Consider the following 16,009-nt stretch of genomic DNA (forward strand, 5'->3'; position numbering starts at 1 on the left):
GTCAATTAGCCTGGTATTGGATAAATTGACACAACACTTTACTTCATGGATCTCACAGATTTAGTAGTTGACCCTACATAGATTTGAGAGATGAACTATAACAATGGTTTAATGTGACCATTGCATGTTCTACATACTGGTGTTGTGACCATACCCCTACATGCAGTGGTGGCACATGCTTGGAGTCGAGTCACATAGGCATGAATGTAAAATAATACATTATTCACATACCACTTTTGTGGTGTATATATATATATATATATATATATATATATATATATATATAAAGCTTTCATTAGATAGTTCCATAACGAGCTAGTTAGCTGGCTAGGTACATCAAGTCAAATGTATTAAGTTTAAAACGTTAGTTGTCTGAAGTTAACTACCTATCCGACTAAGCATGAGTTAAAAAAGATATCACATTTCAGGATGAATTGTATATGAGTAAGTAGCACTACATTATTTACTGGACAAGTTCAAGTCTCTTATGTTTGAAGTGTAATGATATGACTTGTCAACTCTTATCAATGGATCCAGGGGTGGAGCCAAATTTGAGCGGAGAAAAAAAAAAGGTCCAACTGATTGCACACACACACACACAGATGACAGTTGGCATTGACAACGCCGCAGGGTTTTGTTTCAGCAGAACACTGCATTTTTAACTAACCATAGACACAACAGATAGATAGCAAAAACAACGAGTGTCACAGGGCACTTTGTTGCTAGGGGGAAATTGTAAAAGGGAGGAGGATTGCGGAGGTCGGCCTTACTTAATGAGAGTGTACAATTCGGTGTTAAATGAAAAATAACGTCAAGAGCCAGTGAAACAGACACGGGCTTTGGACGGAATTGGTAGGAGGGCAGTGGTGAAGAGGAGGATCATCGTAAATTCATCTCGGTGAATTATTTGGTTGATATATATAAAAAACCAACATGTAGTTAAATGGCGGATTGGAGGTAGTGAGGGGTGATCGAGCGGAAAATGGGAACTGGACATGCAGTGAGGTACTGACACCGGTGTGAAAAACGGAGAGGAAGGAAAAGTGAGAGTGGGAGATTATTCATCGATTCAGAAAGCAGGCAACACGTCCTACATGGGGAAATGACAACAAAAAAAGGTGACGTGGAAATTGTACTCATGCTTAGTCGGATAGGTAGTTAACTTCAGACAACTAACGTTTTAAACTTAATACATTTGACTTGATGTACCTAGCCAGCTAACTAGCTCGTTATGGAACTATCTAGCTAGCATTTGTTTTCTGAAGAAAAATGAAAAAAAACTCTGACTTACTACAATGTGAGCTAGTTAGCATCAACACTATGCAGATGTTCAGGTATTGTAATTTCCCAAAGATTTGTAACTTCATTGTGGTTACAATAAGTGTGAGTAGCTAGCTATCCCAGTCATACAAGCTAGCTAACGTTACCAGTTCGACACGTTAGTCAGTTGCTAGGTTGCTTGACATTCGTTATTTTTTTTAAAGTTGTGAAATAGTTGTGTAATTTGGTCACGTTTGTGTTTATTATTGTAATTGGCCACGTTTTTGATAGTCGAGTTAAAATGTAGCAAAGTTGTCTAAACAAAAGCAGCGAAGTGACACGGATACATAAGTTGCATTGAGACTGACTTTTTCCTTTTCTTTATCATTATACTGAAGCCGAGTTTGGTTTAGTAGACTACTCTTCTCTAGACTAGGACAACTCCACGTAGTTACTTTAATGACTACTGAATCAGTTGAACTTCGACCTTCTAATTACAGTGTTTTAACCACTCAGGTACTTAATAAGTGTCAGAGAGAGAACGAAAGGCGAGTCTGTTAAATAGGTCAGAGTATCAAATGGTCTGTTCCTTTTTAAGGGAGAGCAACATTTCCCTCCCCTTTCTTTTCTCCCACCTCATTTCCCATCCTCCCCTCTGCCTTTAAACTTTCTCATCATTTGTTTGAAGAGACACTGGAGAACTAGACTGCTCTGTTTCAGGTACTGAAGAACAATACTTTTTGGTCACCTTTTGGCACCTCCTTTCAAACTTTTTCTTCTTTGGCTTTTGTGTAACTTGTCTCTTACAATGCTACCATAGATTGTCATCTCCCTGTTTTATTTCCATCTTTGATGTTTGTCTACCGATAAGTCTATGCTGTCTACTCCTCTGTCCTAAAACCCCAACACCTCTAGTGCAGTACCTCTTTCTATTTGTTTTCCCCTCCACTGCTCCATGCCCTCGTTCTCTCACCCTATAGCTGTCTGGTGTTGCAATCCTACCATGTCTAGGTGTTTGAAGCCATGTGTTTTCAGATGTAAAGGTTAACCGTGTGTGTGTGTGAGCTGGAATAGTCGTAGCTCTTGGTGTTCTCATGGCCAGATGGTGAGCTGGGTAGATTAGCCTCTCTTCAGCTCTGAATTTGTTGCTCACCGATTTCCTCTCTAATAGTGATGGGGAACAATCAATAATTACATAGTGGTATGTTTTTGGCGAAGTATCGTTTTGACAGTATCGCCATATTTTTTGGGGTGCTAGTTTGCGGTACCTGCACCAAAACTCCAGTATTTTTTCCTCATAGTTATTATTTTTTTTTTAATCTTCTTTTTAAAGGGATACGTTGGGATTTTGGCAATGAACTCCTTTATCTCCTTCCCCAGAGTCTGATGAACTCCTTTATGCTGGGGAAGTAGATAAAGTAGTTCATCTGATGCTGGGGAAGTAGATAAAGTAGTTCATCTGATGCTGGGGAAGTAGATAGAGGGCCTCATTGCCCAAATCCCGAAGTATCCCTTTTAAATAAGGAGCCAATTTGTTTTCAGCACTTTTATTTCCATGACTGATCAACTTGTTTTCCATTGTCTTGTCCCTCTGCAGCAGACATATGGTGAGCAATATGTTTGGAACGTCGACTTGCAATAAAATCACAGTTTCAAATCGCAATACATATAGAATCGGCACAAACATTTTTTTTGTGATCATTTTTTGTGATAATGTCGTATCATGAAGTCCCTGGCAATTCCAGCCCTGCTCTCCAGCCTACATTTCCTGAAAAGTAAAAAGTGGGTATAAGCATCAGTTAGTTAGTTAGTTAGTTAGCCTAGTATTTACCGTGAACAAAGCATGGAGGACAAATGTTAAAGTTGTAAGCTACAGCAGCACATTACTCATCCAGACTGGGACATCTACTCTGAGAAGCTAGTTTGTACTTAGTCTGATTGACATGATTACAAGATTATTGTTCTTATTATCACCTGTAATTGGTTTAGACACCTCGTCTGTTGAAATTCTCCTGTTAGGATATACAATGACCTCTTTCTCCCAACCTGGACTCAATCCCCTTATCTAAGCCTCATGAGGCCATCCTTCCAAATCGCGTCTGGAAACCCTTATGCCTATTTCTCTCTGCTACATTGTGTTCTCAGTATCTGTAACCCCCATTTCTTTCTGTCCTCCCTCTATAGAGCGTATTGTCTGTTCAGAAGGGCATTTCAGAATGTAGGCTAGTTAAGTGATGATGTGGTCAAGAGCTGGACCTGTTGAAAGGGTTCTCTTAGATGCACTAAGTAGTTAAACTATTAGCACAGATCTGGTAGCTATTTGACCATGAATTTCCACCCATGTTGTCTGTGATATCTAGGCCTATTTTAATGGAATTTGACTGTTATTTCAACACATTTTCAGTCATTGAAAGCTGTCCAGATATTGCGGACACTGTAGGCTAGATCCCTGACCTGGGTATGAAGCTTGGATATTATTTGGTCAGCTTGCTTTTTTTTAAGGCTGGATGTTTTTGTTGCTGTTGAAATGCTCACTCCGCAAGTATTTACAACATTTTATAAAACCAAGGAGAAGAGGTGACTGGTGCCAGGTTTGTGTGAGCTCTGAGGGGAAAGCTTGAGTCTTTTTTTTAAATCGTCAGCATATTGACTGTGTGGTACGCGCTTCTCTCAAACCACTTATTAGAGTGGTTGCATAAGTAATAACTCATACGAGTTGACTGAACTAGGGTAATAAGTCTGATGTGTTTTATGACTTAGTTGCTTCACTTTTTAAAGCTCGACAAATCAACTGTGAGGGCTAATATGTACCAGGTGTGTGACACGTGTTCTAGGTATAAGCCTAATCCTACCATCTGGTATGAACACTGTTCAGACAGGAAAACATTCAGTCGTCCTGAATGGAAGTTTCAAAACGTTTTTAATGTAGGCTAAACAATAGTTGAATCGGTGTAGTATGAATGGATGGACCTAGTCAGCCAGGAGAGACGAGGAAAAGGGATTTATGAAGCTACGTAAGACTTGAGATGCACCCCGACAAGTACGTCTACTGATATAGTGTACGTTCTGTCCATCTGGTCCCTCACTCTGGTCCCTCACTCTGGTCCCTCACTCTGGTCCCTCACTCTGGTCCCTCACTCTGGTCCCTCACTCTGGTCCCTCACTCTGGTCCCTCACCTCTGGTCCCTGCAGACTGACTATCCATATGCAGGTTTAATACCTTGTTAGGAGGATTCATGGTCAGGAAACTGCTTCCAGCTCCAATATGCCCTTTGGGAAATTTGTCTGTGTGTCCCAAATTGAACCGTATTCAGTGCACTACTTTGACCATGTATTCACTATATAGGGAATAGGGTACCATTTAGGATGCATGAAGGCTTTGGTGGTAGCAGCAGGGTGGTGTTAGAAAATGGATGTGTGCCATGAATAATAATGATATAAACCAGGGCTGGGCAACTGGCAGCCCGCTGGCTTTTTGTTTCATGGAACTCAGTCAGTCTCAACTTATTGTTGATAGTTAGAATAATAGAATACACCAGGTGCCATTTTACACATGGGGTTGTGATTCAGCTAGGTTCTCTCTTATGTCAGTCAGCTAGGTTCTCTCTTATGTCAGTCAGTCAGTCAGCTAGGTTCTCTCTTATGTCAGTCAGTCAGCTAGGTTCTCTCTTATGTCAGTCAGTCAGCTAGGTTCTCTCTTATGTCAGTCAGTCTGCTAGGTTCTCTCCTATGTCAGTCAGTCTGCTAGGTTCTCTCCTATGTCAGTCAGTCAGCTAGGTTCTCTCCTATGTCAGTCAGTCAGCTAGGTTCTCTCCTATGTCAGTCAGTCAGCTAGGTTCTCTCCTATGTCAGTCAGTCAGCTAGGTTCTCTCCTATGTCAGTCAGTCAGCTAGGTTCTCTCTTATGTCAGTCAGTCTGCTAGGTTCTCTCCTATGTCAGTCAGTCAGCTAGGTTCTCTCCTATGTCAGTCAGTCTGCTAGGTTCTCTCCTATGTCAGTCAGTCAGCTAGGTTCTCTCCTATGTCAGTCAGTCAGCTAGGTTCTCTCCTATGTCAGTCAGTCAGCTAGGTTCTCTCCTATGTCAGTCAGTCAGCTAGGTTCTCTCCTATGTCAGTCAGTCAGCTAGGTTCTCTCCTATGTCAGTCAGTCAGCTAGGTTCTCTCCTATGTCAGTCAGTCAGTCAGTCAGTCAGCTAGGTTCTCTCCTATGTCTGTCAGTCAGTCAGTCAGTCAGCTAGGTTCTCTCCTATGTCAGTCAGTCAGCTAGGTTCTCTCCTATGTCAGTCAGTCAGCTAGGTTCTCTCCTATGTCAGTCAGTCAGCTAGGTTCTCTCCTATGTCAGTCAGTCAGCTAGGTTCTCTCCTATGTCAGTCAGTCAGCTAGGTTCTCTCCTATGTCAGTCAGTCAGCTAGGTTCTCTCCTATGTCAGTCAGTCAGCTAGGTTCTCTCCTATGTCAGTCAGTCAGCTAGGTTCTCTCCTATGTCAGTCAGTCAGCTAGGTTCTCTCCTATGTCAGTCAGTCAGCTAGGTTCTCTCCTATGTCAGTCAGTCAGCTAGGTTCTCTCCTATGTCAGTCAGTCAGCTAGGTTCTCTCCTATGTCAGTCAGCTAGGTTCTCTCCTATGTCAGTCAGTCAGCTAGGTTCTCTCCTATGTCAGTCAGTCAGCTAGGTTCTCTCCTATGTCAGTCAGTCAGCTAGGTTCTCTCCTGTGTCAGTCAGTCAGCTAGGTTCTCTCCTGTGTCAGTCAGTCAGCTAGGTTCTCTCTTATGTCAGTCAGTCAGCTAGGTTCTCTCTTATGTCAGTCAGTCAGCTAGGTTCTCTCTTATGTCAGTCAGTCAGCTAGGTTCTCTCTTATGTCAGTCAGTCAGTCAGTCTGCTAGGTTTCCATCCAACTGGCAACAGATTTTCATGCGAGTGTTCTAAAATCCACATAAAAACAATATGTACTTTTTTCTCACCATCAAATTGACTTGTTGCAGATAGAAGGCTGTGCTTTACAACGTAGTGCAAGATTAAATTCCCATGTACTGAATAACATATATTTTTTTCAAGTTTTAAAAATATCTCCATTGAATAGAATATGGATGGCCATGGCATTATGTTTCTGGACTTTACCGTTGGGTTTAAAACCACACACATGAAACGTCCTGTTCCTCTGCGATACTCGGGCTGATGGGTACATAATATGGTCATTATTTTAGCTGTACCCCGATCCTGATAAAGGTAGTGAAAAGTTAAGCTATTCCAGTACTAAACTTGACAGCTTGATTCATAAGCATGGACCTCGAACAGAGTTTGACAGCTTGATTCAGAGGCGTACCACACAAAACCGTGGCCATCAACGATGAGGCAACAGCCCCGACTGAACAGTTTGGCGAGTGTTTCTGAATCTGCTGATGATTCAATTGACAACTTCTAGATAATATAAACTAGTTGTATTCTATAAGAGACTACTGTGTGTTTTGTGATGATATGGTGTTTGTTTATTTCAGACTGTTTCACTGATGTGTAAATTTGAAATGTACTTTTCTCTCTCCCTCTCTTTTTCAGGGTGATGGCCGAGGGATAACGGCAAGGACTCTCAGCCCTTCCACCCCAACGTGACCCTGTTTGTTTCTATCTTATCCAAACACCTCTCTCCTCTCCCTGTTAAATGTTTTTTTTTACTTTCCTGTTTTTCTCAATTTCCCCTTGAGCCAACTCAGTCTCCTGCTCCTCTATTTCACGGAGGACAGCCAAGCCGATAACAACAAAGCACGTCTCCGTCTCCGTCCAGCAATAGAGGTTCTGTATCGTTCTCCTGTCGTGTTATTGATCACACAATGATTGGATGAGAAGTAAAGATCTTATGATTGGACCTCAGTTCTCTCCACCCCTATTGGACAACGTTTTTTTTTCTTTTTCTCATCTTTGTGTTTTGTTTGGACCCTATTGGCTGTTTGTCACTTCAACACTGTCCCACCTCGGTTTTCTTTTCCTCACTGTAATCCATCCTTTGATGTCATTGGGCCATGGTTCGCAAGAGAGGCTCCCTTATCTTGTGTGGGGCTTTCCTATTCGTCGCCTGCAATGGCTTGCTTCTCCTGTTCCTTTGGGGACGAACTCCCATTGGTCGCTTTGGGGGAGGGGGCGGGGCTGAACCAGGGGGGCGGGAAGAGTGGGGTGTGGCCAAATTAAAAGGGGGTGGGACTAATCTGGCTGGCGAGGTGATCCGATTGGCCGAAGAGGTAGAATCGGAACTTGAGACCCAGAAGGAACTTCTGAAGCAGATTCAGAGTCACAGGTCACTATGGGAAAAGAGGAAAGGGATGGGAAAAAGGCAGACGGATGGAGAGAAGGTAGAAAATGAGGAGGGACACAAACCGCCGCCACAGTTGTCTGCAGTACCTCCGAAGGACGATTCAGAGAACAAGGACCAAAGTCAAGAGGAAAATACACCGGAATTGATCATTACAGCAGTCCAAGACCCTAAAGTAGACACACAACTGGACAATGAAATAAAAGAGCTGACCGACTACACCAAACTGGAAGTTACTGTCGTCAGCCCACAAGTTGTCATTCCCATATTGGTCATCGCCTGTGACAGGGTGACCGTGAAAAGGAGTCTTGACAAGTTGATCCAATACCGCCCCTCTGCAGAACTCTACCCAATCATAGTTAGTCAGGACTGTGGCCATGCTGAGACAGCCCAAGTGATTGGCTCATATGGCAGTCAGGTGACCCACATTAGCCAACCAGACCTCTCGGACATCCGGGTACGGCCGGAGCACAGGAAGTTCCAGGGCTACTATAAGATTGCCAGACACTACCGCTGGGCCCTCAACCAGGTGTTCAACACACTCTCTCACTCCACCGTAGTGATCGTGGAAGATGACTTGGAGGTAAGTGAACAGTAACTGAAATCCATATACGTCAGTCTGCATGCACTGTAATTGAGGAATGGATTTAAATTGCACCTCAGTCTGAATGTGTTGAAAGCGTTGATTAGAAGTGTCTGAGTTGCTGGTGATTTGCATGATGTTCAATAGAAGATGAATTCGGTCAGTGAAATGAACTGAAATCCCTGCTTGTCACCAAGGCATTGATGTGAAGCGTCAATACTTTTTATTGACTTGCATGAGGCTCCGTATACGTAGTCCTAGCTGATTTATCCACTGCTGCCTTTTCAGTCGCTCTCCAGCCCTGGCATAATGGTTTGCAGTTGCGCTCTCCAGCCCTGGCATAATGGTTTGCAGTTCCTCTCAAGCCCTGGCATAATGGTTTGCAGTTCCTCTCCAGCCCTGGCATAATGGTTTGCAGTTGTGCTCTCCAGCCCTGGCATAATGGTTTGCAGTTGTGCTCTCCAGCCCTGGCATAATGGTTTGCAGTTGCGCTCTCCAGCCCTGGCATAATGGTTTGCAGTTGCACTCTCCAGCCCTGGCATAATGGTTTGCAGTTGCACTCTCCAGCCCTGGCATAATGGTTTGCAGTTGCACTCTCCAGCCCTGGCATAATGGTTTGCAGTTGCACTCTCCAGCCCTGGCATAATGGTTTGCAGTTGCACTCTCCAGCCCTGGCATAATGGTTTGCAGTTGCACTCTCCAGCCCTGGCATAATGGTTTGCAGTTGCACTCTCCAGCCCTGGCATAATGGTTTGCAGTTGCACTCTCCAGCCCTGGCATAATGGTTTGCAGTTCCTCTCCAGCCCTGGCATAATGGTTTGCAGTTGCACTCTCCAGCCCTGGCATAATGGTTTGCAGTTGCACTCTCCAGCCCTGGCATAATGGTTTGCAGTTCCTCTCCAGCCCTGGCATAATGGTTTGCAGTTCCTCTCCAGCCCTGGCATAATGGTTTGCAGTTGCCCTCTCCAGCCCTGGCATAATGGTTTGCAGTTGTGCTCTCCAGCCCTGGCATAATGGTTTGCAGTTCCTCTCCAGCCCTGGCATAATGGTTTGCAGTTGTGCTCTCCAGCCCTGGCATAATGGTTTGCAGTTGTGCTCTCCAGCCCTGGCATAATGGTTTGCAGTTGTGCTCTCCAGCCCTGGCATAATGGTTTGCAGTTCCGCTCTCCAGCCCTGGCATAATGGTTTGCAGTTCCGCTCTCCAGCCCTGGCATAATGGTTTGCAGTTCCGCTCTCCAGCCCTGGCATAATGGTTTGCAGTTCCGCTCTCCAGCCCTGGCATAATGGTTTGCAGTTCCTCTCCAGCCCTGGCATAATGGTTTGCAGTTGTGCTCTCCAGCCCTGGCATAGTGGTTTGCAGTTGTGCTCTCCAGCCCTGGCATAGTGGTTTGCAGTTGTGCTCTCCAGCCCTGGCATAGTGGTTTGCAGTTGTGCTCTCCAGCCCTGGCATAGTGGTTTGCAGTTGTGCTCTCCAGCCCTGGCATAGTGGTTTGCAGTTCCTCTCTCCAGCCCTGTCATAATGGTTTGTAGTTCCTCTCTCCAGCCCTGGCATAATGGTTTGCAGTTCCTCTCTCCAGCCCTGGCATAATGGTTTGCAGTTCCTCTCTCCAGCCCTGGCATAATGGTTTGCAGTTCCGCTCTCCAGCCCTGGCATAATGGTTTGCAGTTGCACTCTCCAGCCCTGGCATAATGGTTTGCAGTTCCTCTCCAGCCCTGGCATAATGGTTTGCAGTTGTGCTCTCCAGCTCTGGCATAATGGTTTGCAGTTGCGCTCTCCAGCCCTGGCATTATGCCAAAAGCTTAAGCGCTTAGACACCAGTAGCGTTTTCTGGTTGAGAGTACTTAGCACCTCTGAACATATTTGCGAACCAAGTCCGCACCGATTTTTACATGTAGAATCGCGTGGAAAATGTCGCCAGTCAGATGTCTACTACGGGTGGTTTCTAAAACGCAGAGCTGAGCGATCAGCAGACAAACGCAATAACTTATTTTAAGGGCACCGACGACCCTATGGCCTGCAACGAAACATTAAGCGCTCTGTTTGCAGAGCTTAAACCAAAGTCCCCCCCCCCCCCCCCCCCCCCCCACTGCGTGTCTGAAGATGCCTTCTCTCTCTGCTTATTCAGCACTTTCCATTGTATACAGGCCATGGAAGAACTGGGACATTTATATCACCTTCCAGGAATTGTGTACAGATCCTTGTGACATGGGACAGTGTATTATGATGCTGAAACGAGAGGTGAAGGCAGCGGATGAATGGCACGACAAAGGGCCTCAGGATCTCAGGCCTCTGGGCCGTCGATAAAATGCAATTGTGTTCGTTGTCTGTACTTTATGCCTGCCCATACCGTAACCCCACCGCCACTATGGGGCACTCTGTTCACAATGTTGACATCTGCAAACCGCTCTCCCACACGGCGCCGTCTGCCCGTTCATCCGTGAAGAACACGTCTCTAGTGTGCCAGTAACTTTCGAAGGTGGGCATTTACCCACTGAAGTCGGTTACGACGCCGAACTGCAGTCAGGTTAAGACCCTGGTGAGGACAACAAGCATGCAGGTGAGCTTCCCTGAGACTGTTTCTGACATTTTGTGCAGAAATTATTAGGTTGTGCAAATCCACAGTTTCATCAGCTGTCCGGGTGGCTGGTCGCAGACGATCCTGCAGGTGAAGAAGCTGGATGTGGAGGTTCTGGGCTGGCGTGGTTACACGAGGTCTGTGGTTGTGAGGCCCGTTGGACGTACTGCCATATTCTCTAAAACAACGTCGGTGGTGGCTTATAGTAGAGAAATGAACATTCAATTCTCTGGCAATAGCTCTGGTGGACATTCCAGCAGTAAGCATGCCAATTGCACCCTCCCTCAACTTGAGACATCTGTAGCATGTGACAAAACTGCACATTCTTAGTGGCCTTTTATTGTCTGCAGCACAAGGTGCACCTGTGTAATGATCATGCTGTTTAATCAGTTTATTGATATGCCACACCTGTCAGGTAGATGGATTATTTTGGCAAAGGAGAAATGCTCACGAACACAGATTTAATTACATTTATGCCCAACATTTTTGAGAAATAAGAATTTTGTGTGTATGGAACATTTCTGCGATCTGGTATGTCAGCTCATGAAAAATGGGACTAACACTTTACATGTTGTGTTTTTATATTTTTTTGTTCAGTGTAATTAAAATCTGTCTCACATTTAAATTTGGGATCATGATGATGGAAGTGGATCCTATAATGTTCATTTACACAGAACATTCTTTGGATAACCTAAAACAGAGCTTTCCTCACTGAAACATTTGAACATTTTGTAGCCAGAAATTTGTCTTGGCTCTAAGCCTATTTGTTATAGTCTATTGTGACCAGTGGTTAGACTGCCACTTGGGATCTTTCACTGTGTTCTGTGAAGACCCAAGGAATTTTCAGTCAATCATTTGTAAATCACTCGCCTAAACATTAGTGTATATAGGCGATGCCATTTAGCAGATGCTTCTGTCCAAAACGACGTACAGTCATGCATAAATGTTTCATATGGATAGCCCCAGCGGGATTCAAACCCATGATCTTGCTCTACCAACTGTGTCAGAGGGAACCGGTCTTAGTCAATGTGTCTAATTCAGTGGACAGCTGTAATCCTGGTTGACCTTCCCAGATTAGCACATTTAACTGATTAGTGGATTAACCAACGTTGGCACCTAGCAGAGAGGGGTGATGGGAAGGATCCCCTAAATCCTGCTCGGTTCGTTCTGTCCCCCATCAAATCAGACCAAGACTGTGTCCCAAATGGCACCCTGTGGGTCCATAGGGCTCTGATCAAAAGTAGTGCACTATATAGGGAATAGGGTGCCATTTGAGTACCAGACGAAGTGAAACAGCCAGCTGGGTGAACAAATGGTCTGGGGGGGGGAAAAAAACGTCAAACAGAATTCTACACCAGATGTGTAATGAGAGTTACAGGAAATGGCTAAAACAACAGAACTGTCCTGAGTCACCAGTTTAAAGCTTTTAGGCTAAACTTTTCCAGAGAGAGAGAGAGAGAGAGAGAGAGAGAGAGAAACACTGTGTCCACTTATGTAACTCTTCCTGTAGATGCTGACAAAGACAAATGTATCATGTTTTTGGCAAGTCATTTCATGTTGACGTACCATTTGGCATTGTATTAATCAGCCAAACATTTGACTGGTCATTCCTTGAGGCCCATATGGGTGTTTTTATCAGGCCTGCTCAAGTTAATTTTGGTCCATTGCTTGTTTTGCATAGATTCATACAGCAGATGCAGTTTTCTAGCCTGGGTTCCAGTCTGTTTCTGGTCTCTCTTTTTTAATATAGCCTGGGTGCCAGTCTGTTTCTGGTCTTTTGCCAACTCCTTATGTTTGGCATGACATGGAATTGAAATGATGGCACAAACAGATGTGGGTCCAGGCTAGCAGTTTTCAGTGACCATAAACTAGTCATGAAAGCTACTGTATATACTGATTTGAATGATTGCTTCTTATCACTGGAGGAGAGCCTACTAAGTTGTAACTGTAACACAGTTTACTAATCAGATGACTCTCTCTCCAAGGTGGCCCCAGACTTCTTTGAGTACTTCCGTGCCCTCCACCCCATCTTGACCTCTGACCCCACCCTGTGGTGTGTGTCTGCCTGGAACGACAACGGCAGGGAGGGGCTGGTGGACCCTGGGAAGGCGGACCTCCTCTTCAGGACAGACTTCTTCCCTGGGCTGGGCTGGATGCTGCTGAAGGACATCTGGGCAGAACTAGAACCCAAGTGGCCCACGGCCTTCTGGGACGACTGGATGCGTCACCCTGAGCAGCGTAAAGAGCGCTCCTGCATCCGCCCAGAGATCTCCAGAACTATGACCTTTGGACGTAAGGGTGTCAGCTTGGGTCAGTTCTTTGACCAGTATCTGCGTTATATTAAACTCAACACTGACTTTGTGCCTTTCACCAAACAGGATCTGTCTTACTTGATGAAGGAGAACTTTGACGTGAACTTTGTGAAGCAGGTTTACAGCGCCCCTCTGATTAAGGTGGAGGAGCTACAACAAGGGGGTGGTTTGGCGGGAACTGGTCCGTACCGGGTGCAATATTCCAGCCGAGACAATTTTAAGGTTCTGGCCCGTAACTTAGGGGTGATGGATGACTTGAAATCGGGGGTTCCCCGTGCGGGTTACAGGGGTGTGGTCAGCTTCCTGTCCCGTGGACGACGGGTCTTCTTGACCCCACCTGAGGGATGGACAAAGTATGACGTCAGCTGGAGCTGAAAGGTTCCGACAGGACGAATGTTATCGAAAACAGACTCGACAGAGAGGAACACCCTCTCAAACCAAAGAAAACAAAAACAAGGTAATATTGAAGGAACTGAAGCTAAACAGACAGGTGGGTGAAGGGATTGGATATGTGATAGAGTAAGCCACTCGTTTTATGAGTGAAAACCTGAATGCAGTGTGACACAGGGCAACACCCAGGCAGTGAAACCACATAGCACGTCTCACAGAAATTACAAACCATTTCATGCTTTGTTGTTCTCCTGCTAGAGCTGGAACGCTTTACGGTAGGGGTGTCAAACTCATTCCATGGAGGGCTTAGTGTCTGCTGTTTTTTATTATTTACTGACACCTAGTCAACCAGGTGAGGGGAGTTCCTTACTGACACCTAGACAACGAGGTGAGGAGAGTTCCTTACTGAGACCTAGACAACCAGGTGAGGGGAGTTCCTTACCGACACCTAGACAACCAGGTGAGGGGAGTTCCTTACCGACACCTAGACATCCAGGTGAGGGGAGTTCCTTACTGACACCTAGACAACGAGGTGAGGAGAGTTCCTTACTGAGACCTAGACAACCAGGTGAGGGGAGTTCCTTACCGACACCTAGACAACCAGGTGAGGGGAGTTCCTTACCGACACCTAGACAACCAGGTGAGGGGAGTTCCTTACTGACACCTAGACAACCAGGTGAGGGGAGTTCCTTACTGACACCTAGACAACCAGGTGAGGGGAGTTCCTTACTGACACCTAGACAACCAGGTGAGGGGAGTTCCTTACTGACACCTAGACAACCAGGTGAGGGGAGTTCCTTACTGACACCTAGACAACCAGGTGAGGGGAGTTCCTTACTAATTAGTGACCTTAATTCATCAATCAAGTACAAAGGAGTAGTGAAAACCCGCAGACACTCAGCCCTCTGTGGAATGAATTTGACACGTGGTTTACGGTTTGCTTCAACGTGATGTCTTAAACCTGAAGTCTGATTACATGGATTTGGAGGCCTCAGACTTGCTTTTTGTGTTGTTGTTTTTTTCCTGTGTCACCAGATCTTAAAGGATCCAAATGGCTCCCTATTTACTGCACTATCCTTTGACCAGGAACCATAGGGCTGTAGTATAAAGTAGTGCACTATATAGGGACCCATTTAGGACAGCCTCTGTCTACATTCTATTCACAGATGTCTACTTTAAAAGAACTTGCAGTATTCCACTCACTCAAAGTGAATGAATGAGGTCGAAATATTAGTTAGACTGGTATTAAACTTTTATCATAAATATATAATCTGATTTATTCTTAAAATGGAAAAAAGTACCATGATTTTTTTGGGGGGGGGATACTATTTTGGGAATGATTTCTTTGTCTCTTGTAAATGGTTTATAAAGAGATGATCCTACAAATAAATGATCAGAGGTTCATACATTGCCTTGCAGCGAGCCAGTTTTAACACACTGTATGTGGCACCCTATTCCCTATATAGTGCACTACCTTTGACCAGAACCCTATGGGCCCTGGTTAAAAGAAGTGCACTATAAAGGGAATAGGGTGCCATTTGGGATATCCATATACTTTAGTCCTTTTTCAAAATGAATGGTTGGTTGGTTATTCCAACTGTAGCAGACCACCGTTTTTGGTTTGTTGAAAACCCCCCCCCCCCCCCCCCAATGGTTATGATTGTTTACATGTTTTCTTGATTTACGTGATTGGTTAAAACTGGGTGGTGCTTTTTATTCATGTACTTGATTTAATTCTGGGGTGATTGTCAGGAAGATCATATGTCCTATATGGTGATGTGTAACAACCACTACCTGGCGTGTTTATAACTTGAATACGTTGTAAATAAAACTGACTATTTTGCTATTTTGTCCACACATCCATTGTGTCTTATCTTTTGGAGTGTCTGCTAATGTTATTGGATCTGGGTTTTATTGTTCCTGGTAATTTTCCAACAATCGTTTCCCGTTTTGTGCCCGTAACCTCCTGCCCGTGTCACAAATAGCACCCTATTCCGTATAGTGCACTGTTTTAGAAGAGAACCCTATGGGCTATATAGGGAGCCATTCGGGACTCAATCTAAGCTATCCCTCCCCACTTCCTTTTGAGTGCACTCTTCTCCTGTTGACTTCCTGACCGGTCTCGCTTCCTGTTTCACAAACAACTGGTCTGATTTAAATTTTTTTTTTTTTTAACACTTTTACAATCCAGAATAGAAGAGATCAACTGACTCAGTGAGTGGATTTAGACTAGGACACCATTGATGATGGTATGTAAGACTATTGGCTGATCAACTGTGACTCCCTAAAAATATTTGCTAACTCAAAGACTTATGTCCGTAGACTCTCCAAATCAAGCCGGAGTGTCCGAGGATAGTTAGGTCAATACCTTCAGCTTGGTACATTTTATATTAAATGATTTAGCTTTTTGTCCATCACTTATATAGGTTAGCTATGATGAGGCATGGACAGCCCTGTAGGATTGTCAAGCGTCTGCCAAAAGACGTGCTAGCACCTCCTGAACAGAATACCTGTCATAATTTGCAAACCGATTTGTACAATTAGAAACAGGAAAAAATGACAGCGGGTGGTCCCTATAACACACTGTGCTGA

The 16,009-nt window shown here is 44.6% G+C and overlaps 1 protein-coding gene across 2 annotated transcripts; it reads left to right on the plus strand.

Annotated features, from left to right (window-relative positions):
* Positions 1-577: 577 nt before the first annotated feature.
* On the plus strand, positions 578-15,263 carry LOC106570655 (alpha-1,3-mannosyl-glycoprotein 2-beta-N-acetylglucosaminyltransferase). 2 transcript variants are annotated; one of them, XM_082961354.1, is made up of 3 exons: positions 578-1,118; positions 6,809-8,139; positions 12,701-15,263. In XM_082961354.1, exons 2-3 carry the CDS (start codon positions 7,270-7,272, stop codon positions 13,400-13,402), a joined length of 1,572 nt encoding a protein of 523 aa, XP_082817480.1. In that variant the 5' UTR covers positions 578-1,118; positions 6,809-7,269; the 3' UTR covers positions 13,403-15,263. The 2 variants fall into 2 exon arrangements, with proteins under 2 accessions (XP_082817480.1, XP_013998601.3); XM_014143126.3 differs by lacking the exon at positions 578-1,118 and adding an exon at positions 1,158-1,980.
* Positions 15,264-16,009: the final 746 nt, after the last annotated feature.

This window comes from Salmo salar, chromosome 14, assembly GCF_965601325.2.
Source record: "Salmo salar chromosome 14, fSalSal1, whole genome shotgun sequence".
NCBI classification, from domain to species: Eukaryota; Metazoa; Chordata; class Actinopteri; order Salmoniformes; family Salmonidae; genus Salmo; species Salmo salar.